This window comes from Anarhichas minor, unplaced genomic scaffold, assembly GCF_050575085.1.
Source record: "Anarhichas minor isolate MPS153535 unplaced genomic scaffold, ASM5057508v1 ptg000024l, whole genome shotgun sequence".
Classification (NCBI taxonomy): Eukaryota; Metazoa; Chordata; class Actinopteri; order Perciformes; family Anarhichadidae; genus Anarhichas; species Anarhichas minor.
Genome location: NW_027466470.1, coordinates 9,628,464 through 9,654,096, shown reverse-complemented (window position 1 = coordinate 9,654,096; position 25,633 = coordinate 9,628,464). Strand labels below are relative to the sequence as shown.

At 41.7% G+C, this 25,633-nt stretch overlaps 1 protein-coding gene across 1 annotated transcript; it reads right to left on the bottom strand.

Annotated features, from left to right (window-relative positions):
- Nucleotides 1-1,957: 1,957 nt before the first annotated feature.
- pigk (phosphatidylinositol glycan anchor biosynthesis, class K) lies at nucleotides 1,958-25,295 on the bottom strand. Its single transcript, XM_076097706.1, has 11 exons — nucleotides 25,151-25,295; nucleotides 24,897-24,950; nucleotides 24,667-24,758; nucleotides 24,057-24,192; nucleotides 22,943-23,054; nucleotides 22,218-22,314; nucleotides 20,691-20,808; nucleotides 19,960-20,070; nucleotides 18,013-18,185; nucleotides 11,627-11,702; nucleotides 1,958-3,325 (listed from the first exon to the last, which is right to left on the bottom strand). Exons 1-11 carry the CDS (start codon nucleotides 25,214-25,216, stop codon nucleotides 3,209-3,211), a joined length of 1,152 nt encoding a protein of 383 aa, XP_075953821.1. The 5' UTR covers nucleotides 25,217-25,295; the 3' UTR covers nucleotides 1,958-3,208.
- Nucleotides 25,296-25,633: the final 338 nt, after the last annotated feature.

Genomic DNA, 25,633 nt, shown 5'->3' with positions numbered 1-25,633 from the left:
CTGAAAAATAACTGAATGTGTTTCTCTTTATCCTCTGATTAATATACACAAAAATACTACCAGTTATCACAACACTGGGTCTGGAACTATTTCATATCCGTTTTTTTATTTTTATTAATTGATAAACAGTTTTGTCTGAAACATGGTTTCTGCAGGATTACCAATTTAAATTAAGTTAAATAAGACTAATATGTCATACCAGTCGGCCATGTCCTAGAATTATTTTTTATCTTTCATTTTTCTGTACTTGCCAGCAGTAGAAAACATAATTTCCATTTATATCATTAATTACATCTATGTGACCTGATACCGATGGTGCTGACTGAAACTGAGGAAGATAACCTGATGAAATGCAGAAAATAGTGATAAAATGCCTGTACCAAGTGTCCCAAGTGGCCCAAAACTGTGGTTTTGTCCAATCAAGTGTAAAAAAAATTAAGATACACAACTCGTCTAAATTAATTCCTAAAAACTAAACAGGAACTGGACAAATAGGGACAAAGTCCACGTACTAAATGTGCTCACTTGTCATCTCAGAAGTATGGAACTTCAGTCATGTGATGTCATGTGATGACAGGTGTATGAGGACCATGAGATGCGGCTTAATTAAAGCGCCGGAAAAAAAAAACATGAGTTAAGATTTTTATGCCATGCAACGTTAATACATTAAACTAACTAGAAAACCTCGAGGTAAGATTGTTTTGTGAATTTAAACACTTTAAAGTCTTCTTGTTGGAAACCAATTAATAAAAACAGTCGACTGTCTGTTTTCAACATACGAAACCATTCGTATGCTTAGAACACAGTTTGTCTCAGTTGAATCTTCTTTGCTTTCTTAGTTTATACTTTGCATAATTTTAATGTTTTATTCATTCATACAAAGTCAATTTTACACAACCAGGAAAAGAGACATAAAGCTGTTTGTATTTATTACAGGGCTTTCTGTCTAAGCGACCGTCATTAAAATGTGACCCTCTCATCTCTTTGAATTTATTTTTAGAAAAAGCCACATTTAAATTCAACACTACATTAAACAAGTGCTGCCGAGCATGATTTATTTATTGTTGCAGATGAGAATGAAAATCTGCGACTGAAATTACTTGCACTATTCCTGGGAATGATTGATATTACAAAGGCTCACCGACATGCAAGAAGGAAATTCAGAGTTTCCGTGGAAATTGGACATGTCAGGCGCACACGCCGTCTGCACGTGTGTTTGTGTATGTTTGAATCATTAAATTTAGCAGGCTGTCACATGGGACTAATGTCAACGTTCTACCTCCAAAGTCAAGCGTATGCGTGCTCACCGTTGAATACCGACGCCGCTCCGTCGTTTGAACAACCCGTGTGACACATTCAGAGCATCCTGCCCGACTCTTCGACAGGAAATCTCTCTGCCTCTTTGGAGATGGCTGCTCGAATATTGTCCTGTCACTGGGTCTTCTCCCCACCAAGTCGGGTGTGAAGGAAAACAGACACGGCTCTCGATTAGCATACAGGGAAACCATATTGACAGAGGAGACGGGAGAGTGTATTAAATTCCGTCTGCGTAAGAACGAGAGGCGCAGAGGAGATTGAGTAAATTTTGAAGTGGGTTTAAAAACAAACAAATCCATCTGAGATAGGTTGGCTTTAATTTGTATTGCATCTGCTGTCAGCCTGCTATTCACAGATTGTATGTTGAGGCTTGGATCCCATGGCTGCTCTGTCTTTTGAAATAAAAGACAAACTGAAAGAAAAGACATTTTTAAAAGCCTCTTGTTTGAAATGTTTCCAGTAAGAAAACAAAAGAGCAGGTGTGCAAGTCAGCTCAAGCGGTCCCAATTTCAAGGATGCATTTGTGGTATAAAATAAGCTCTGCAAGGCATACCTTCAAGGGTTGGCATCAGTAAAAACAGATCTGGTGTTTTTATACAGTATTAGAATAATTAAGAAAGAAAAAAACGACAAATCCATCTTTAATTCAGTGTTTCGACTTTAATCAGGGTATCAAAATCCTTCGATTGAAGAAATAAAATGGTCTTGTTCTCTCGGAAAGGAAACCAGGAGGAAATAGGAAGAAGAAATAAGCGTTGCATAAATAATGTGACAGAAAAGGTAGTTTGGGCGGCTGACGCAGCAGCTGCATTCCGATACATATGGTTTCATTTCCAACTCCATCTATTTTCCACTTTAGCCGCGAGGGACGGTGGCAGCGGGCACCCGATGGGCGGGTCCTCACGCCAAGAAGCAATGACAAACTACCTCAGGTTCAATCCATGTGCTGTGAGCATCAGTCACTCCCCCTCAAACAATGAGTGTAATGCAGAGTGGTTACACATGCAGGGAAAGGTAGAGGAGGGGAGGGGGGGGGGGAGGAGGCAAACACGTCCCAGCACAGAGGAGATTCATTTGGGACGGCTGGCGGCTTACTAGGTTATCACTCACTTATCGCTGCTGTAGCGCGAGACGTGGAATGGCCGGGGAAATAGCTGTCCATCACCCAGAATACAATCAGCGGAGTGCACGGCTGGGGAGCTAATGGATGTTTCCACAGGGAGGGCAATTTGGTGAATGGGAAAGTGGATGGGTCCATCATGCGAGATGGGATTATGTGCGATTGTTATCCTTCACAAGCGTGATATGACAGTCAAGGGGTGTAATGTATATGGACAAGGGAGACATTAAATAGTAATCTCTTCACAGCCCACTCACAGCCAATAAGCCTGCCCGCGTCCCACACTTTCCCCTTTCTGACCGAGCACACGTTCTGAGTAGCACTTAAACAAAAAGGGCTTCTGCTGCTGATTTATGCAGTAGCACGCTCTCAAAAAGAAATGAAATTCTTATCTGTAGACTAAATTCGGTGCATTTTTTTACCAAATCAAATCAATTATGGAATGGCTTGAAAAAAAACAGAACTTTTGACACAAATATAAATAAGTATTTGAAGTCCTTGTCAAAAAGACTACACAACACAGTTTAAAGCCGAACTGCTAGTGGTAACAACAATGTAAAATTTCATCAGCATAGAGCAGACATCCAAAACCGAAAAAAAAGGCACCAATTGCATCACACAGTTCCTGGCCAAGCAGTTGTGGTGCCATACATCTTCCTTTCCATTTTCAGGAAAATAAGCCCGTCAGAAAGCGCACCTCTAATATGCCTGCAGTAAACGCTCCAGATCTGCAGCCGTCCTCAGATATCCAGCGGCGTAAACGCTGCGGCCTCAGAAGATGTGTTTGAGGTGCTTCATGCCGTACGTCTTGAAAAACACCAGGAGGATTAGAGTCCACAGGCCCAGGATGAAGCCATCAGGAGGATGCCAGTCTCTCTGCTTTGGTTTCTGAGGGGAGAAGGGGGGTGAGGCGGGGTAAGGTAAGGTGGGGATGATGCGGGAGAAAAGCGAGGGAAAGCGGGGGGGGGGGGGGGGGGGGGGGGAGAGATTGCAGGTTAGCAGTCGTATATTTCTTCAGTTGAGGCCACTGCTGATTGTTCCGTCAGTCACACAGGCAGGCGCCAAATCAAAAATGCACTCGCTTTATCTCTTCACACACTTTATGTACACCATCTGCTGTCTCACACACACGAACACAAAAGGTTCACACAAAGAGCGGGGGGGGGGGTAAAGCTCATCAGTACACCTCCCTGTTTTGTGTTTGTCCCATTCACTGCCACATCATCACTTTCTGTATGATTATACTTTTAAATCTCCCCCATATTAAACATGCATCTCACAAGGAGCACATTTATATGCTAATGCAGCGACAATATTCTGCAGACAGAGATGAGATTTAACCTCTAAAAAAATAAAAAATCTTCCCAACTCCTCTGGCGGCAACGAAGCTATAGCTAGGCTGCGAGGACACACTCAAGAGATTTCTGCTATGCCTTGCTACACATGCCGCCATCATCCAGTCAAGAAGCCACCAGTCAGAAAAGGCATCCCCAAAACCCCAAGAGACACAGCATGCACCCCAACTCTGCCTGAAACACATACTGTATACTTACATACTTACATACAGCCATACTTTACGCTCACTCACACACACACACACACACACACAGCAGTAGGAGTAGGAGCCATCAGGCTGACAGCAGACTGATGGGCCCTGGAAGATTAGACGCTGGTCCAGGGTCATTATTACACTTAGTAAACACTGTAAAGGTGAGTTTATGGTCTCAATCGCTAGTTTCACGTCTTCTTCAATACAGCACGATGTTCATTTAGTAAATTATGGTCCCATTTGGCTTGGCTACCTTGTGAATGACAAGCTGTTGCCAGGGCTTTGTCCGGTCAGGGAGTTGATTGTGTTTTTGTCTTAGAACTTTTAAGTTCATGAAAGTTATTTGTATTTAGGTCACCTAAATTGAATTATTCAGCATATGGCTGTACCTTCACTTAAAGTTGCCAAAAAAACAACATGTAACAACCAAGAACAAAGATGGCGACGGCTAAAATGCCGGACTCGAGGCTTCAAAACATTGATGTAAGAGAGAACTGCATATACGTAGCGTTGGAGGCGGCGTCCCATTCATTCCGATGACAGTTGCTCATTGGTGCATGAAGCAAAAAGTGTTTGGCTTCCGAGTTATAGTTACCATTATCTTAGAGAGTATTAAAAGAAAAACAAGTAATGTAAGCTCATGGTGTAACATCTGTAAGGTATCGCAATTAAAGTCAGCTTCAGGAACTGTGTGGCTGGACTCACGCCTCAGTGTCCACTCAAGACGGCCTTTTCAACACAAACTCCAGGTTTACGTAACAACGCTGCCATTTTCTAACTTAGAAAGACTGAAAATAGCAGTCGAATTGGATTACTTCTGACCCCAAATTTATTTAACAGCTCAATCAAGACAAATCAATAGAGCTTCACTGCCAGCCAGAACGCTAAAGCAGAGACAGCTATAGGCATTTGAGCCGTCAGTGTTGGGTCAGAGCTGGAGGTCCAAGGCAAAGAGTTTCTGACTTAAAGCTGCATTCACAATGCAGATATTACCCAATATGCTTTGCTTGTATTACATTTGTATTGGCCAACTATGCAATAACCACATATAAAATGATATCTGAGGAAAAAAGAAGCCAGAAGAAGTAAAATTCAGGCTTAGAGAGGAGCTGCGGGACATCAATCACATCGTGAAACGGGCCGATCCTCCAGACTGCCACGGGCCCTTCTCCTACACACATTATATCTACAGTAGATAGTGTCCAACAGAAACCAAGCTGCAGGTTATGTGGTGGAAAGAACTCAGCTGCTCACAGACTCTTGAAGCACCAAGACAATGAAACTCAAAATATAAAGGGACGTCTTCAGCGTTGGATTCGATGGAGCTTTTGTGACAGAAACGACAGAAAACGTGTCTGACGTCAGAAAAGTCGGAACACTTTGGTTTATTTCAGATGAGGTTTCAAATCTGATCCCAGCTCACTGACATAGTGCCAATGAAGCATAATAGCAGAGTTTCTGAGCGTTAACTCTTAAAAAGATAAATAGAGAATACCAGAATCAAGGTATTCCCAGTCAAAACCTCAGGCCGATGCATCAACTCGGTAGGTATGTTAAGTTCTTTCTTCAATACGCTACATCTGCAATTATGAGAAATACAAGCTTCTGAAGAGCAACCATCCTACAACACTCTACCGGCCCTTTAATGTCTTTGTCCATCTTCTGTATTGTGAAAACAGTGGATTTCCACACAGTCGGAGAGAAAAAAAATAAAAAAATAAAAAAAAAGGTAATTCCTGGTCATAGTTCAGTAATAAAATTCAAGCCCACTCCGGGTTTATCTCCCCTGCTGCTGACAGCGCTGTAAGCCAAAGATTTATCCACATAGGATGAGAGAAGAGGAGTTTTACCGTCTGGTTCAAAAGTACTGAGGAAACTTATTTTTGCATTGAACGAGTGAGAACGATCCGCACAGCTCTGCGTCGCTCTGCGTTTCCATCAAAGCTAGATTTGTAGTTCATTTAGGTCAATTAGAGAGAAGACTGTTTGCAGAAGTGTATAGCCTGCCATGTTGGTAGCATGCATTGCTATGTGTTCAATGATGGAGCAAAAAGGACAGGGATTCGACTGACAAAATGTGATGTGAATGGTGGAGGCCTGTTTGTTTTTCCTTTAAATATACTTTAAATTGGAATGTAGCTTATTTAGTTATCGTTTACTTGAAGCTGTTATAATCAATATTTTTTACCCAAATAGCCATTTCTTTCCCACCGCTGTCGCATAGTTTTTGGTTGTAGCAGGCAGCCGTTTTCCTCGAAAAGCTCTAAAAACCCACTGTATACAATGTTCGTATAACAATCCCTGATATTAGTTTTAAGAGAGCTCAAAAAGCACATTTTGCAGCCATGGTGTCAGGTTGGCTTAAAGGCTTTTTTTCCATCGACACCACAAACCAAATCCTAACATATAGGGATGGGTATCGTTTGAATAATTACAATACCAGTACCAACACCTGTACCCCTATTGTGATAACGAAAACTAATAGAGAACATTCGATAACTTTTTTTCTAATTCATCCAATACCCACCAAATCTTCTTTTTTATCAGACACCAGATAGCCATATTTTTGAACATCTTGTTGGCATCTCGGCACATTGGACTGCCAAGTCCTTCAAAAACACCACGCCACAGACGGGCTGTTCGGGTTGTAGCTTCTGCGGTCGTGCGCCAATCGCACGTCGTATCAAGTCAAAGAGCGCTTGCGGTGATTGGCAGCGGGGCTCATTTTTTTCTAGATCTGGCTACAAAACGGATCGAATGCAGGCATCGTTTGACTGGAATATGAAGTTTCAATACTACTGGGCTACTTTGGTCGATACCTTAAAAAGGCATCTAATACTCATACCCAGCACTACAGTTTAGAACGGGTCGATTTTGATCCGTCTGTTCTAGTTTAGCTGAAACTCCCCAAATCCCAATTAAACTTGACAGCATACTTAAGTTGTCGTCCTCAATGTTTTACGGTCAGACGGACACAGAGCTATGACAGCAGCGCTCCGTCCCACTGAGACACACAAACGGATGAATACTGATCTGACAGTTCCGGCTGCCATCGCACAGCCACTGATTCCAAACAGCACAGATGCGGTCCAAAGCATGTATGCAATGTGGGGTTATTTTTGCTCTCACTACTACACTACATGCATCAGATCTGTGTTGCATAACAAAATTAGCGTTGAGATACATTCGGCTACAGCATTGGTGACAAAGCGGCCCGGCAGGAAGACAAGGAGAGGAGCTGAGGGTTAAACATCTGGAGGAAGAGGCAGAACCCGGCAGGGGATATTCAGAAGAGAGGACAGGGAGCGCGTGGCCATTGGGGGCAGTTGACCTCCATGGCAATAGTAGGCAGAAGTGTGTGTGTGACTGTGTGTGTGTGTGTGTGTGTGTGTGTGTGTGTGTGTGTAAGCCTCTTGGGTAAGGAAGAGCAAAGGGAGATGGATCGACTGTGACAGGAAGCCACGTCAGCACCGCCGGCAGAGAGGGGAGCATATGTCAAGAGGGAAGACATTAGAAGAGAAGCAACATTAAGTCAGAGGACAGAGCGTAATAACTACACATTTTTCAACAAGTTAAATGTTATCAACTCATTTTCCACAATCAAATGATGTGATCATTTCTTTAGTATATAAAATGCAGCCCGACTGTTTACGTCTTTATTGAACAATCTTTTTGGTCATTAAATCATTGTGATCAATATAAAACGTATAACGATCAACTTAAGAGTCTTTTGCTATTTTTGACTTGACTTGACTTTGACTGCCTTTTGTTCCCGACATCAATCATATCTTCATTTCTGTGCCGACATTTCGTTGAAATTATTAACCTACGTATAAAACGCTAGTCCATATATCCGTAAAAAGCTAATATCCTGCCCATTTATTGGTCTGAAGCTGGTATACACCGTGAAAGAATTCTGTGTGGCAAGTTTCCAAAGTGAAGTCCTTGGACTGCTTCTTTTGTCTGAACAGCAGCCTAATACCCACACACTCATTTTATAATTCTATAAAACAGAGAAAAGCTGCAAAGTGTCACATTTGTGAAGCTGGCTGAAACCAGCTAAATGTTTGGAGCCTTTTCTTGATAAATGACTTCAGCAGATAATCTTTCATCACAATTGCTTATTTTCTGTTGGCCAACTAATTGCTTTAATGACTAATTGATACAGCCCTAAATTTAATAACTACTTTGAATATCAAATTTGGATAGAAATCAAGACCACAAATGGAAACAAGTCTGCTCTCTGAATGAGAGACTTTCACTGAAACAAAAAGAGAATGCGGCTTATTCAGGAAAAAGAAGCAGACATGAGGGAGGCAGAGGAAAAGATATTAGCCACAGGAATTAGAGTGAGGAGCAGAAAAGACGGGAATGTCACATCCCACTACCAAGGACGGCGTCTTAGACTCAAGCAGCCTGCCTCCATTACACACGCTTTGTGTTGCGTATTCAATTCACAAGTAAGATCAATTAACGGCTACCCATCTGATTGATCGGCGCTAATTAGCACGGCCGTGCAGGATGCTAATGGTCGTTGAGGGAGGTCGGGAACGCTCTGCCAAACACGAGCACTCCAAGGTCAGAACTGCAGCAAATTTATGTTGATGACAGAACAGCTGCCATTGTGTTCTGCCAGGACACTCCACTGTATTGCCCGGACGTTTAAGTGCTAGGACAGCAGCGCGTGTATCATTCTCTCATAAAGCATGTTTTAGCTTATTTGCTTATTATCTTTAATTACTGAGCACAAGCAGCATAGCAAAGCTAAGTCAGAGGGAGAGCTCGTCAAGAGTGGGTTTGGCCTGTGATCCAAACATCCACTTTTGAAAAAGGGACAATGTTGCCGGCTCAGTGAGGAATGGGGGATTTGGCAACGGTTGGTGGGGATGAAAAGCATTTGTTTTCAGTGTTTCTATTTTCAATTCTCTGGAGCCATATGGTGTGCCGTCAAGCTGGCGAAGGAAGAAATAACAATTTGACGCAAAATACCAGGGCTTACAGCAGCGAGGTAGGGGGGGAAAAAAAAGCTAAATACACAAGGGAGTTGAAGAAAAAGGAGCTCCTTCTAGTTATTTTCAGAGCTGAACATATTGTGATTAGGTGTTGGCAACGTGATGAGATGTGCGAGGTGGCAGGAAGAGGGGACTCACCCTGTCACCACTAGCAAGACAACTGCCAACAGTGACAGGACATTAATCAACTCCTCACATACAAGCTCCCACATACACAATTAGAGGAAGTTCGTACACAGACCCCGTGTCGCACAGGCTTATATATCCACCGTCAGTAACAAGACCTTTCTATTCACAAGCCGTGGCCTGGTCTAGTGGCAAATGGAAAAATGGGTTTCTTAAAAGATAAACACAGTAGGAAGATTAGATTTTGTTGGAGGCACAACTGAAATCAGACCACTGGAGAATATTCTAGACATCAAACCATACGAGATTCAATCACAGCTAGTTCTTCAGATGAGTGCATCTGATCAGCGGCAACAAAAGACGCCGCCAGAGTGGCATGAAAACAAAAGATATCTCAGAGAGTGCGGCGCACAATATGACAGCTAATCAACAAGAGGAGAGCCGTCAATAGGCTTTATGGACATTGGTCATTCTGCTGCAGTGCTGATGGATTATGGTGATAGGGAGGGAGATGACTCAGTCTTCATGACTCCCATCCTCAACCCAGCAGCAGCGCTAGCCGATAATCGAAATCTCCGACAGGGGTCGTCGGGTCGATGAATGTGTTTGTGCGCTGTTCATGTGGGCGCATTTAAAAAGGAGGAGGATGGTAGACAGAAAAACATGTGCAAAGATGAAGAGACAAAAATAAAAGAGCCAGCCGAGATATGAAGCCAAGCAGCAGACGGCGGAGACTGGGGTGGGAGCGTTTGTGTGCGAGCGCAATTGCTTCTGTGCATTGAAAATGACAGACTCCGTTTACTCTCACGTGAACAGAAGATCTGAAACCGGCCTGCATTTACCAGGCTTTTGAGGCAGTCCTCAGCGATCAATTTCCCAGAGTGCCGCTGGGTGTGGAGACCCGTCCTGTTCCCCATCACAATACTCAATAAGCGTCTGACAGGGCTCAGGCCTGTGGTGAGCTTCATTTCTCTGGGCCAACTGACTGCGACTCCTTTATATACACACCAAAGTCCATGTTGATTCCAGCAGCAAGACCAGAGGATTGTTTCAGATTTGTTATTTTTTTAACACTTACTTGGTTCAGCTGGATCTGACCTTTGTTACCAATATTGTAGACCATTGTTCTGGAAACGCCACAAAACAGCTGCTTTGATCCACTGCTTTGGCTCTAAAAATCGCAAGGCCAGGTTATACACTTTGTCTTTATATATTTATACTTGGCCTTAGTTCAGCAACTGAAATTACTCGGGATGCGTTTAAGCATTTAAAGCAAGACACTATCGCTCAACACTAATTCTCAATTAAAATAATACAGTGCTGGAACGCGGCTAACCAGCTCTGCAGCCAAAATGGTAATTTATAATGGCCAAAAACAGTCAAACATTAAATACTCATCTAGAATGAGCGTTTTAATTCCTAGAATAACAACAATTACCACAGTTAAACATATACTATTGACATATTCTTATGACATATTCTTATTCTCTGACACTTTGTATTTGTCCACTTGGCAAATCCAAGTCCAATATTCCCTTTCAGGTCTGTTTTGCATCTCCTGAGTGAAATATCTGTCTCTTTGCTGCTAAATTCTCCATTATCTTCACCAGCTAGTCACTAACTTTGGATGTCTGCCGCTCGGTGCTTAGCGAGTAGTGTACTGTGGGTTTAAAACAACGTTAAGAGTGAATCAGAACATTCAATCCAATACATCTACAGCTGAAACTGTTTCTACAGATTTGAAACAGCCCTTCTCTGACACAGTCTTGTATTGGATAATACTGTGTTGATGGTCATGTTAATGTATTAAAGTATGGCTTTCTCAGAGGCAGCTGAACCCCAAATGTAAGCGCCACTAATGTCTGCTCTTGCCTGAGGCAAGATTAATGTGACTTCTTTACTTTTCTGAGGCACAAGTTGAAAGGGAAGCATAAAAAAAAAAAAAAATAGTATATTTAAAAGGCTCTAAATGCAAAATCTTACAATAGTGATACAGAAGACCCAAGACCGTCTATTCTGAATGCAGAGCGCACGCTCTAAAAGGTGGAAAGAGGAGAAATAGGTGTTCATTTGTGAAGGTCGCCTCGGCTGCAAGCCGCAATCTATTTGGGAATGAGGTGAATGCACAATTCCTCGCCACAATCCTGCCTATCCATTCTGCTGGATTTCACGGCGGCGCCTCCACACCGAGACCAGGAGGCACTTGCATTTCACACTTAGAGCTGTCACCATGGAAACGACACAAAGACATCTGTTAGTGGATGTTGCATGTAATTTCTGTTCCGTGTCCACATTAAGGAAAAACCCGAGGACACCCTTCAAATAACAAAAAACACAGGAGCCAGAGTAAACTGGTTCCCACGCAAAAAGCATGAAAGATGACAAACGTGAAAAGAGGAAGTTCTATCCCGAATAAAATGTCGGGGGTTTCATCAACGTGGACCTCTTCATGTGGTTTTGAGTGTCCTCGAGTGACCCTGGTGTTGTGTGTGGGACTCTTACCTGATGGATTATCTCAGACACTGGCAGCTGGTCCACATATGAGTAAGTCTCTTTTTGCAGCTCTTCATTCACAAAACTGAAAGACAAAAAACACACAACAGCACTCCGTTAGAATTAGAGCTCCAAACTCCGTGGCCTCCTTAACTACCCATGATGCACTTTGGTTATTTATTCATTTTTGAAGTTTAAAAATGAGTGAATAGCAAAGAAGCAATCAATCAAATTTGATTTCATACTGCGTCTCAGTCGCTAAGATTAGTCCTCTGATGGAGCATCATCTTGGTGACTCTGCCAGTTTAGAGAAATATAAACGAAAATTCTGCTTCTGCTTTGCCTTTTACTGTGGCATGAGCAGTGAGGCAATAAATTACCTGAATCCACAAAGAACAGTGTAAAACGTTTCTATAGGAGAGTCAGTAATAACAAAGAACGCAGAAAAATGACAGAATATGTTCGATATGCGACTTTGGATTGCAACGTGTTTCAGACTATCCAATTTACCTGAATCAGTCTGTACTACCAACATTGGGCGGTTATAATGGTCGTGTAAACACGGTCATGATATGTAGCCTTGGGTCTGATCGACAACTCAACCGATTTAGAATTGCACTCCTGTTGATGCAGCAGAACCAGAAATATTTGTTTTTCCACGCATTCGTCAACCTGGTCAAAACCTAGTGCCTGGATTACCCACAATGCCACTCCACAGCCGACAGATGCGTCAGAGATCCAAGCTAGTTGCGCTTGTAGCGGCCTCGAGCAGCGATGAGGAGCGTGCTGCAGAGGTCTGGTAAGCTCACTTCTTTCTAACTCGACACCAACAGATTCTTTTCCCTTTCAAACTTGTAGTCTTCCGCACCAACCGAAGCTAATTCAATTGGCATCACTTGAGGCAATTAATCAGACTTCAGCTCCAACAAAAGGCGCTACACTACGTTTATTCAGATATTTAGCAGCACTCCCCAATGCCTGTAAACAAACTGATGTGTAAAATCAGTGATTCAAGTTGTCCAATGGAGTATGCGTAAGTAATACCAAGGTGAAATGTCATTAAGGATTGCAGTTAGAACAGCGCCTTAGGAGGCACTACACAAACGGTGAAGTTAAATCTTCTTACATAACTATAACGTATGAATACAACAGGGAACAGTTATATTTGAGTCCTGACATGGTTTGATATTATTTCAGCTGTCCCTTTGCCTACTTTACGCTGCAGGAGCAGAAACGACTTCCATAAAGCAGGGTACATCTATGTTTCCTCACTCTCAGCTCCTCCAGAAGCCTCCTCTCTCCTCGTCTCCTTAAGGGATTGGAAGATCTTCCATGGAGGTGGAGGAATGATTTCCGACTCGCGAGAGGAAGTTGGGGTATTTAAACGCATGCCCTAAAAGAATGAAGTCATTTGTGTTTCAGAGTCTTGTTCATGGACACTGAGAAAGGTAAGCAGAAGCCCGTTAATGGAGAGATATCGTTAACGTGAGACAAGATGTATTAAACCTGCGACCTTTAAAGACACAGAACTGGCTCTCCAGTCACAGAGCCTTCCTGCTTCCATTGTTGTCCAAAAGCAATTAAAAAAGCCGTAATGAGTCACACTGGGTTACATGTTCCATCATGACAACGAACACAAGGACTGTAATTAACTTTGAGTCAACCCCGTAGACACCATGTTGCTGCTGTAAATACTCACTAGAGCACCAAATCCGCATCTGAAAATAGTACGACAAACAAATACACAATTTACTCCCATTGTATTTCGCTGCAACACTACAGCGCCCGGCTGTGTTAGGCTTACTTGCTGAGCCTTTTCAGAGATGGAGCTTCATATTTGAGAGTGTTTTTAAAGATTCAGTGAGAATGAAGGGCTCCCCGTCATTGCTTTTCTGCTCCACACCTATTGGAATGGTAACTTCCCGTCTGGTAACTCTTCATCAGACAGATCTTAGAGGAACAGTCTGTGAGGCTACTGGCTACTGTTTCATTCATCTTCATCTTGTACACTCTGAACTGCATTAACCATGTGTTCTTGTAGGTTTACCATCATCCGTGTTCAACAACAAAAAAAAAAACATAAAAGCAAGGAAACAGTTCAAACGCATGATAAACCCAATTCATCAATGTGGATTCACCACTACTGTGATGTGCCGTTTTTAAATGTTTGAATCCTTCTGTGAGACTTTGTTTCCAACATCACAGTTGCACATACAGAGTGAGGAAGAAGAGTCTCAGCTAAAGGTCACAGTGGAGTGGAGGTTCGACTGAGAGGCCGTCTTTGGCTAATCAAAGAAAGTTCAGGTCAGACAGCTGCTGACAAAGTGGGCCATATCCCAGAGTGAGCCACCACTCGCTGTGTGAAGCAACCTGTTCCCCTTTTTTCTCTTATTTCTTTCCTCCGAGTTACTTTTCTTCAAATTCTTTCTCTCCGGCTTTTGGACTCTTGCCCTTCCTTCTTTATTTTCCCGTCTTTATCCCTTTTTTTTTTAATTCAACTCCAGTTCTCTGCCAGTCTTTCGTCTCACTTACGTCTGTGCGGTAGGGCAGAAGTTGCTCTGACAGACAGGAACAGAGACAGAAGAAAAGCAGGCAGAGCTCTATGTGCACCGAGCTCTTACTGCCAGTGGAAATGTGTCACTGAGCACCGACGACTCACCGCCATTTCCCCACTTTTCACTTAGCATAAGAGATGAATTCTAATTCGATTCAAACCACTTCCTTCTTTATTTTCCTTATAAATCTTTCAATCCACTTAGCTGACTCTAATGGATGCGACTGCCCCTCCACACCTCCAGCTCTGGTGTCGCTGCTGCCTCCAGCGGCCTTCTTTGGGTCAAACATTTCTTCTTAACATCTGCTCTACTAATGACCCAAGTGGAATTTGTAGACTCTGTCCAGCGCTGCAGGTCACAAATTCCATTAAATGTACTTTATTACTGAAATGTGCACTTAACTCAGCTTTAATTTGATCATTGATATTATCCTTGGAGCTTTGTGACCCACAAGATGACATGTTGTGGTCAACAAGTACGAATGGCTGGAAGCGAGCAACTACACAATGTCATTCCACTGTTAAGCCCCGTGTATAATGAAGAGGATTGAGGGGGTCCATTAAAACGTCCCCTCCATCAAGAGCAATTCACTTAATGGAAGCGCTGGTTCTGAGGGAAAAAGCAGCCGTTTAGAAATGGGTGAGAGAATAAAAACGGGAGGAGAGCGAGCAAGAGAATGACAGAGACTCCGTCTAACCAGCTTCTCTAAATATCCTGTGCATCTTGTGGCCAGATGAGAAGACAAAAATAGATTAAAAAGCAATATATATATATATATATATATATATATATAATTCCAGCTTGTTTCAGAGGACATCTGTGATATTTTCGCTCTGGGCGAACAAACCCATTTTCAGGTCTTATGAAATGCTATCATTTAATTTTTACCAGAGCCGTTCAGACGGAGGTCTTTTCACGAGCATTCTCATTTATTGCTTTTTTTGAGATGATCCAGATGTGTTGACAAAGGCTTTAACCGAGCCCAGTCCTGATTTTATAGACGAAAGCCCAATTCATCCGACATTTATTTCTTTAAGGAGGCGGAATGATCACTGTAAGTAGGGCGGCAACTAACGATTATTTTCCCAATTAACTGATTGTGAAACGGATTAAGTGAAAAATGCACATTATAATTAAAGCCTGGGGGGGACAAAGTGAAATTGCATGTCTGGTCTTACCCATGAATCACGTCCATGGAGACATTTGCATTTCTGCATTTCTGTTATTGAAGCTGGATTTTCATCAGCTCAGCTGGTTTCAGTCTCGTGTAACAACTAGAAGAAGTAAAGCCTTTTTTTTTTTTCTAACTTGATAGACGGCAGCTTGTTAACAACAACATGCCATCAACTCATATCATGAGGCCGTCACCTTGAAAACTCCAGTTCTTACATTAGTCTACAGAACACCTTTCATTTACATTATTTGATAAGCATCCTGGTGATGAAAGTCAGTTTTTCCCCGCACAACATCCTTGTACACTAAAACTCCCCTCTCAGTTTGCAAAGCCCGCCTCCTCGTGTTGTATTAATCTCGTCCAACGCTTAATGATAATGACGCACTTTAATGTGACAAACAAAATGACGGAAAGTGTCGTTAGCCTCCAGAATATCTTTTTGTTTTCCATCATTCCTAAAAGTAGAACGATGCGACTAGTTCATAGCTGCATCAGTGAACTTGGCTCCATTGCACATCAAATGAATCCGGGGATTGCTGCTTTCTTACATCAGAATTGGAGATAAAACGTCTCTCTAGGACTGAATTAGGGCAACAGCTCGATAACGCTGGTGATGTGTTTCTGTGTTGCATGGGAGGATCAGCCAACCTCACATGTTGGCCCTGATCAATAATAAAGTAATGGGGGAAGTTGTGTGAAATGACTAACTAGCCTAAGGCCAGAACAGTTGATGACTAAAATCGGGATGGCAATTGCCTCCAATTACTCATTAGCAGCCAACCACATTAGATTCCTTCACGATAACACCTCCCAGTGGTTCAATTAAATCCCATCTTCATGAAATGAATAGAAGTGGGGGGGGGGGGAGCATAATCAACAATAACGTTTTAATTTCCATCATCTCTATTTGTATTGCTCTGCAATATTTTCCTTACTCGCAACCTAATGAGTCAATGTATGGAGGACTGTTTGCAACGTGGTGCATTAGCAGTGCGTTTCCTAAAACATCAGCTGATTGTCTTTATTTAAGGGATTAGTGTGTCTGGGAACTCGTATGAGAAAGCAAACAACACGTCACCAGGCGCAGAGGAGGCTGAGCAGATGATGTTTGCAGTTACTTTACAGAGTCGCTGGTACATTTCTTGAATCATCCTCAGCATTTGCAAAACAGTGAGTGCGTTTCTCAAAACAATTCGTACAAACAGCAACACGTAAGGGATTAACTGCAAAAGCTTGCCACTTGCTGAATAATTGTTAAGTTTATCTCTCAAAAGTTAATTTGCGTCTGAATGAACACGTCGGTGCCACCAGAGGGACGAGGCCTCGTGTCGTCGTTTACAAACGAGCCTAAATGCTGAGTCATGTCCTACGGTTTTGATGAAGATGATAAAATACGTATGGCCAATTTAAACAGCACCAAATTATACATTACTGTGAGTGGGAGATTGATTGGACGGGATTCACAAATGTCTTTACTGTTTGTAATGTAATTTGTTGACGCTATGAACTAATGTTTGGGGGGGGGTAAGACTATTAAAAAGAGAATCAGTATAATACATTTGGATCAACATGACATACACAATCGATAACATAATAATCAGATAAACATTTACATGAATGGGTCAAAACATACTGAGATGATGTGCACACGATGAGATGATGTGGAGGTTGAATACACATTTTTTGAGAGTTTCATTGCGGATCAGAGAAGTGTACCAAAGAGACTGAAGAACGGTCAGAGTTTGACAGCTCTCTACTGACATCTAGTGGCCAAATGCATTTATCACAGCAGGCATCAAACTGATGCAAAGAGAGCATTTATTGAATTTGGATGCATTCTGTCCGGTGAACACAGGGTGGCACCACAGATGATCCATCAGCAACACTGCTGTTCACTCAGTGCCACTTACGAAGAGTTCCTAAATTACAGCCTGAAGCCCAAAACAAATGTCTAATTATGATCTGCACTTTGCTGTGAAAGGCTGGTAGTGATTATAAATGCCATCTAAATCAGCTGTGTTATTACCTCAATCATGTCATAGGTCGGCCTAAAAAACTAACCCACCTTTAGGGTAGTCTGGGTCTCCCAGAGATCAACCACTCGACACATCATTAGTAGAGAAATCAATTTCACTAATGAGAGACGTTCTAAATAGAAATCGAAGTCTGGTAAATTGGAAACCAATCGTAAAAGAATTTCACCTGCAGCCCTTCAATTAAAACCAAGAGAGGCTTTTACCTCCAACATCACTTCACTTTGGAGCTAAAGGTAATTTAACTTTCCCCAGGATTACTGTAACGATATCTGTAGTGCATTATAATAGCGTTTTGTTTCTAAAGACAAAGAGTATTGTGTATTGTGCTTTAGAGGAATCAATAAAAAAAAACAGGGTTTGAGACTGATTTGTCGGTGGCAGATTGTTCCAGACGGCCTTCAATGAAAAGGTAGACCTATCGTAAATCAGATGTTACGGTCCTGGAGAGGACGCATATATGCTTTTCAAAGTGTCTCATAAACATGTCTCATATAGAAAACTATGCACAGTTTAGCATCCCACCTACTATTTGAACTTTGCTTTAGCAATCCATCCAGATAATCCAAGACGAACAGATGCAATTTTCTTTCATTACACTCGTGAAAACAAAAACAAATAAACTCGGCTTACTTCTGCTCCACCTGCTCGATGGGGTCGGTCAAGTTGATGGTTTCCATGGTGATTTCGACTTTGCGCACACTACCAAAGAAATCTGTTATGAGGGCACTTCCTGGGTCCCTCAGGAAAAGGTCAGTACGGTGGCCCGGTGTGGACACACACTGACTCTTGGGACATACTTTGAACTGGGGAAGCAGACAAAATACAAGCAGTGCGTTAGTGATATATGTAGTGAAATACACAGCGCATAAACTCTCCCATTACAGACACCTACTCAAGAAAACCAAATAAAATGTTATTAGAATATGTGTGCCTTAATTTTCATACCACAGATAGTACGCAGAACTGCAGTGGGAGGTGTTGAAATATAGAAAAGTGTGTGGAGAAGATTAGAGGCAAAGAGCATGACATTTGTGCACGCCTTTGTCAACTAAACATCGTTCAGTGGCTGGTGTGTTACCACGCGTGGGGTTAATCCTCTTAATTGTGTGATTCATCAGTGTGTTATCCATTTGAAAAGAAAAAGAAAACCATTAAACCGAGGTGAACGTCGTCTCTTAACAGCCCAACAGGACTTGAAAAACACACGATTGCTAATTCATTTTGTTGAATTGTCAGTATCATCAAAGGGCATTTGCAGACTGGATTAAAAAGAAGAAAAAATAAAACTAGGTGAGCTCATCTGGTGAATCCATAGTATGGATCCTGAATTCCACATAATAGCTCAAGAACAAAGAGTGCATCTCCAGGAACAGAATTGGAAAGAATAATAAGCATTAGTCGGAGCGCATCGATCGAGCTCAGACTGAGTGCCGGAGTGAGGATTTGAGGTGTTTTGATTGCATCTCCTGATGAGGCGGATTTAGGTGGGGGGGTGAGGAGCGGTCCGTGCGGCCAGTAGATCTCTGCAGGAGTTTAAAAGATGAAAAGGGAGGTGCTGCTGAGATTGAGCCATGGCCCGGAGCAGCATGCACTCACCATCATCATCATGTGTCAAAAGGCCAACAACCATAACAGCGTATCAGATATTCTGCTTCAAGTGCAGAGTCCTGTGTGACTTTCATCTCCTTTAGCACCAGACAAACGTCTCCCTGTTCCCCACGGTCCTTCGGTCACAAAATATGCATCCTGCATGACTATCTGCTAAACCAACTAACTATTATTTAACAATGATTAATCTTGCAATTATTTTGGGGGTTAACCAATTAATCCATATCAAGAAAAAGACATTCCTCAGAACCCAAATTGTCTTCAAATTGCTTGTGCTGTCCGACCAAAATCCAATTATAATCAAGTAAGTGTTAAGTAAGTGCATGCAGCGGTATAAAATCTAAAAGAATCAAATCCTCACATTGGAGAAGCTGAATCCAGTGAATGTTTGGCAACATAAATAACTGATATTGTTAACTATTGTTTATTAAGGTTATTTTGTGTTAGTTTGGCCCCTTTTCTATATTCTCACTCCTTGAAAGTGAATAAAGGTTTAACACTGTAGCTTTACGTAAATATGAAATTACATAAAGAAAACGCAAACTCGTAAAAAACAATACGTTTCTGTAAAACATCGACGTCTTCAGTGTGTAGATGTAGCAGAAACACTTTCTGTACATAAAACATATGGAGCATCAATAAGTGTGCATCGTTCACTAGTGCTGAATCAATAAGTCGAAACAATTGTTACTCGTTATCAAGCAAAAATGTAAAAATGTTTATATCATTGATATACCTTAAATACTTTAGTCTCTAAAATATTACAAAAAAGTTTCTCAGAGCCAAAAGTCTTCAAATCTTTTGTAAACCAACAATCCAAATCTAAACAACATATTAATAGAAAACATATAATTGATAATGAAAAACTGCTTTGCTGCTAAACATCACAGATGTACTCTCTGGCGTTAGGCAGGCAGGCAGGCATGCGCGCGCGCACACACACACACACACACACACACACGTCCTCACCAGGTCATTCATGTTGGCTTTGCTTGAAGGGTGGATGTCTTCCAGGAACTCCAGCAAGTAGAAGGTGTAACGGTCCATCAAATGGACTCCGATGGCCAAATCTGGCTGGTGCTAGAAAAGGAAAAGGAGAAGAAGAAAATACAAGAATAACAAAAAGTCAATATCCAACAGCACTTCATCTGCACAGGTGCTTTGGTGCCGTTTTCCTTACCTGTCTTTAAGACACTGACACACATGTGACATCCACTACAAACGATTCCTTACCCTCAGAATGCTTTACTACACAAATATGTGTTGTTTCAATGCACTATTATTTGTGAGGTTTTAGTTCTAATAATAATAATAATAATAATGAGTGACTGCCATCAACTCACACTACCCAGTGGTTTAAAGAACAGTGCTTATTTCATATTCACAGATGGTGTCGGATGAAATAAATAGCACCAACAGTCATTTCTGGGTAATACCAACGACATCAAAAGAAACAATATTTTGACAACTTGTTTTCCAGCTATGCCACTTTTGCCTAACCCCAAATCAGTGCGGCAAAGCGTGTAATGCCAAGTGACACGAGACTCTTGTCTGGAGAAGGAGAGTCAGAAGGAGAATGAGTCTCCAGCTGCAATGTGCTCTATCAAACCACACTGCTTATTAGAAATCCTGACAAACTGATTGATGATTTTTAATTTAAAAAATGTCCTCGATGTATGCGAGGGCAGCAGCTAACTCACCGACAGCGAATCCTCCCCAACTTGACTGCTGGCCAAGGCCATGAGGTTTGGAGAGTAGAACCTCTCGTACATGGAGGCGCCCTGGCAGGTGTCAATGATGAAGAGCAGCTCGTTGTACCTGGTGACACACACACACACACACACACACACACACACACACACACACACACACACACACACACACACACACACACACACACACACACACACACACACACACACACACACACACACACACACACACACACACACACACACACACACACACACACACACACACGTAAATTCTCAAACAGTACTGATGAGAGAATACACAGCAGGCATGTCACTCGTCTATTGGCTCCAATAAAACCTGTTCTAACACAAACCTTCTTGCCATCTTTCATACTGCAGTTGCCATGGTGACCAAGAAAAACCAACAGCTTCATTCAGTTCCTCTAACACACCAACGCACACGGTCGGTCTCTCCCTCCCTCCCTCCCTCCCTTGCTCCTTTTCTTCCTTCCATTATAATAGAAAATGTCCTTAAACGTCTTCCCCTTGTTTAAGCACACACGAGAAGACATTTATATCCGGCTGACTGAGCCGAGGTGGTTTGGGGACGACGGAAGGAAGGTGGCCAAGTCTCTATGGGGACTGTAATTTGGCAGCTCTTGCCTGCAATTATCACATCAGCATCAAAAGCTGGCGTCAATAAGCTTTTATCAAGCAGCCTGGGGGCCCCGAGTGTAACCCAGACACTCTTCATTGATAGGTTGGGAGGACAATAGGGAAGCTGGCAGCACAAAGCTGCGTTTGCTCATTTAGTGTCTCGCGACGCACAAATTAAAACACCGCGGCAACTTAACAAGCAACCGATTCTATTTATAAACAGAGACGGTCTCCCTTCCATACGAGGGTATGTTGATATAGGAACAACAGGAATCCTCTTGCTGTTACGGTGGTATAGGATGTGTTGCATTAGTTTAACAGGTCAGGAAATAAGGTTTCAACAGAACTAACACTGACAGAATTATGTTGGTTGATCCTGTTTATATAAAGCTGCTTCAGCTCCACAGTAAAGCTTGCCATTCGCAACCATTTTGAGAAATTGGTAACCAATTCTTGGGTCAAATAGGGACAGCGAGCAGCGCAAGATGCAAGGTGGCCACGTTAACTGATAACGCTTAAGGTTCAACCTTTTAAAAGTTAGTCTTGAGTCCTGCGTTATAATCAAACGGTTAAATTCAACCGCTGGAGGTAATCAAAAGCAATATTTTGAGCTGGTGTTACGTCACTCTTTAAAAACTCTGCTGCAACCAAGTGTTGTAAATGAGAACACAGAATGAACACCATGCACCTGTTCACTGGGAAGTGTATGAGCGGAGAGACATTAGAAGTGCAGAACAACAGAGACGGCTTCATATTTACAGGTTGCTGTGTTTCATGCAATTCACTTTGTTGACTTGCTGCACATTTAATTGGCCGTCAGGGGAGCGAAGGAAGTATCGGATGGTTTTTCACTTAGACATTCTCCAGTTTATTTACCTTCTTTTCTGCCACATCTGCTGAAAAGCATCGGCCAGCTCCACATTACTTATCTCCTCAGAGTCCTGGAACTTCAGAAAGCCATTTCCGCCATGGCCTGTTAAACAAACATAGAATTATTTAGTAATTAATCCATGATATACATACAGTAGTATAGAAAACCACACATGAACATGAGAAGGACAGTGGACTGGCAGCAATAAGCACAGTAACTGTAAGGCAGAGAGGAGTTTGGCACCATTCAGCCACAGATAAATAAGATAAAGAAATGGTGGATAAAAACTGACTCTTTCAAACTTTTTATCTTTAAAATACATCACAAGAGTTTAAAAACACATATGACTTGTGCTGTGAAGTACATATTATCGATATCTGGCAGATTACTGTCAGTTTAATCAATTTACAGCTTCCCCCATTGTGGTCACTGTTGTTAGCTGTTTGCACTTCGATTGTGTTGAAGCAAAAGTTTCCACGAAAACATTATCAAAACTGTCAATTTCTTTATACTTTCTTTGTCTGGCCAAATTTTATTATTAAAGTTGTATTAGTTAGTGGAGATATATAAGCCATAAGAAGTATGTTTGTGTCCCTTCTCTGGGAAATAGAAGGAGTATTTAGAGGTTTAGACTCTACACATGAAAAAAAAAGTGTCTATCACTGCGCATTCCATACAAATTAAATATAAATAATGTAAGCTAGATAGATAAGTGGAGTATTTGATATACCTGTCAGGTATATAAGGATGTTGCTGCGGTCATCAGAGAGGAGGCGTTTGGAGCGTGGAGTGCTGGGCGGCAGCCTGCCGGTCAAAACACGCAGGAAGTTCTCCACCGTCACCTGAAACAGTACAAGGCAACAACTTCCATTACCTAGCATGGATTAGAAGTGATATATATTATGTATTGTGCATCTTCTAATCTAATGCAAATAGACAAAAGGTTAAAAAAAAAAAAAGCAGCGAGCAGGTCGAGACTGTAAAAAAAAAAATAACAATTTCACTCGTAGAATTCATTATCAATGAAATCACAAACGTGTCCTCTGCATTAGTAGGGAAGGTGTGTACATGAACTGCTCTACTTATCATTAAATTAAACTGCGAGAATCAATTCATCACTGTATTCTTTTCTTCTTTTTTCCCCCCCATCTTGAGCTTTATCAGATTTTCTTTCACATGATTACCGTTCGACAGCAAATATCGATTGGCAGTCCAGTGTGTATTCATATAAGAGACCAGCACAAAGCAGAGTAAATAATAAAACACAACCTGTAATAAGGAGTGGATACGCCACCGGGCTTCTGCCTCGTCGTAACAGACAAAACACTTGGGTGCTCCTCTATTTGAGAATATAGATGATATCAAGTAATTTCCTGATGTACACACAGAGCCAACACTGGACAAGTAATGTTGACCATGGCACCCTCCAATTCCCTACTGCACCTGTGTCTATCTGCCTACCAGAGATGTTATCTAGTACTCAGTTTTTATAAAGCAGGTGAAATACTAAATGGGATACATCCACCTAGCAGTTGGCAATATATTACACTTTTAAGATTTTAACTAGAGCATCCATGTCCCTTTTAACAATGCATTTTCCATTAAATAGGCACAGATTTAATCATCAGTAATACAAGTTTAAAAGGAGATATGCTGGTTCAAACTCTAGCCACTGGAGTAAGAACCTTTTTTGCATCCAATCTATAAGTTGACATGCAGAAATTAGAGTTTGAAAATCCCAAATCTGTTGGAAAATATGATTTTAAACAGACTATAAAGAAACGAACTTGCTTTCTATGAAATACACTTTACAGTGTGTATAACCGAGTGAAACGTGAACCGACCTCATATCCTCGGTAGTCCACCTCCACGTCGTCGCCGTACACATTCAGCTCCATGTTCTTGTGGCTGAACACTGTGGCAGGTTTGGGGTTTCGGTGGTTACAAGCCATGTCATCAGCCAGCATGAGAACTATGTGGCTGAAAAAGAGTAAGAATGACAGCGACCATTCAAAATGATACATGAGAAACTAAGAGAAAGGTCTGACGCTGTAATCAAGTTGTCAAACACATGTTCAGTTATGTCGCTACACATTAGATATATTACACTATATTCATTTTGCAGACACTTTAATGCAGAGTAGCCAAAACATGTTTAAACGTAGCATATTGGAGAAGAACTTTATGAACCATTTCTTAATTTGTTTTATTGGACATGTATTGCTTGTACTCCAACTGCTCTGCACCTCACAGTGTGTAACAACAAACATACATTCAAATGATAGAAAATACAAGTGTAATGGAGGCCATGACCACGAGACCACTTATATTTGCTCCTCATCATCACCACCATATGAATATAAATGATTCAGTGCCTGTCTGTGCCTCTAGGTTATTATCACCATTGAATAAAGAAGACACAATAAATGAGACATTGTATCGCAGTTAACCTACCTGTCAGGAATGCCCAGCCTCTTAACACTTCTGTAGACGGACAGGGTATTGGCCACATGACGGTAGTTGAACCAGAATCTGGAGGTACACACCTGTGTATGAAACGCAGCCGGTTTATTGAGTTACAAACGTGTTTCTGCTGCTCCCATCATGAATGCAGCAGACCAATTAGCATGTAACGCTCACCAGCTGAAGATGTAACGATAACGTTTTAATCAAAGAATACCCACCAGAACGGCCCAGTTGTTTGTATGACCACTGCTGAAGAACTGCCCTACGTTATCCTGAGGAACAAGTGGAGAAAACGAATAAAGGTCTATTTTTTAAATCGAATTTGTGCTCGTGCAAGCAAACACCAAAACAGCTAGTGTTAGCATGACTGCAAAGACGGCTAACATGGGAACGATGTTTCAGGTCAAATTCAACATCAAACTAACTAATTTGCAGGATTTGTATTGCTGCATGTGATATAATACACACTCACCTCAATGTTGACGCTGTCAGATGATACATATGTGGCTAATAAGCTCAGTAAAGTTAGTATTTTCATTGTGCAGCCCTGCTAGCTGTGTGCATCAAGGAAGTGAAAACCGGCGACTCCGCCCTGTAAGTGCTTCCGGTAAGAGATATTTCAAAATAAAGGTCACGATATGGAGAATGTGTGCGGAAAAAAACATCAATATTTAACTTGTAAAAAAAAAAAAGAACCCAGTAAGCTGCTCTACCACAGGGTTATGTTCCAAGATATTTAATGGCTAGGTGGTAAATCATCTCTATTTATATCATAAACGACTGTCCTTTTTCTAATCAACTATGTATTGTGTTCTAACTTCAAATAAAATGGAATTTTGTCTGTGGAATATTTCCTTTTGATCTTCTGTAGTCTGCTCGTACCAGTTATATATCCTCCCCACCACATAAAGTGTCTATTTGTATTGCTTTTTCAAAAAATGCAGGGGAGAAATAA

Bases quoted from the DNA above. Each gene is read 5' to 3' on its own strand.
- pigk (XM_076097706.1), bottom strand. From the start codon at position 25,216: ATGAAAATACTAACTTTACTGAGCTTATTAGCCACATATGTATCATCT. The intron at 24,193-24,666 runs GTAGGTTAACTG...ACTCTTTTTCAG, and splicing joins AGGCTGGGCATTCCTGACAG to CCACATAGTTCTCATGCTGG. The intron at 18,186-19,959 runs GTGAGGACGTGT...CTGCTTCCCCAG, and splicing joins AAGCCAACATGAATGACCTG to TTCAAAGTATGTCCCAAGAG.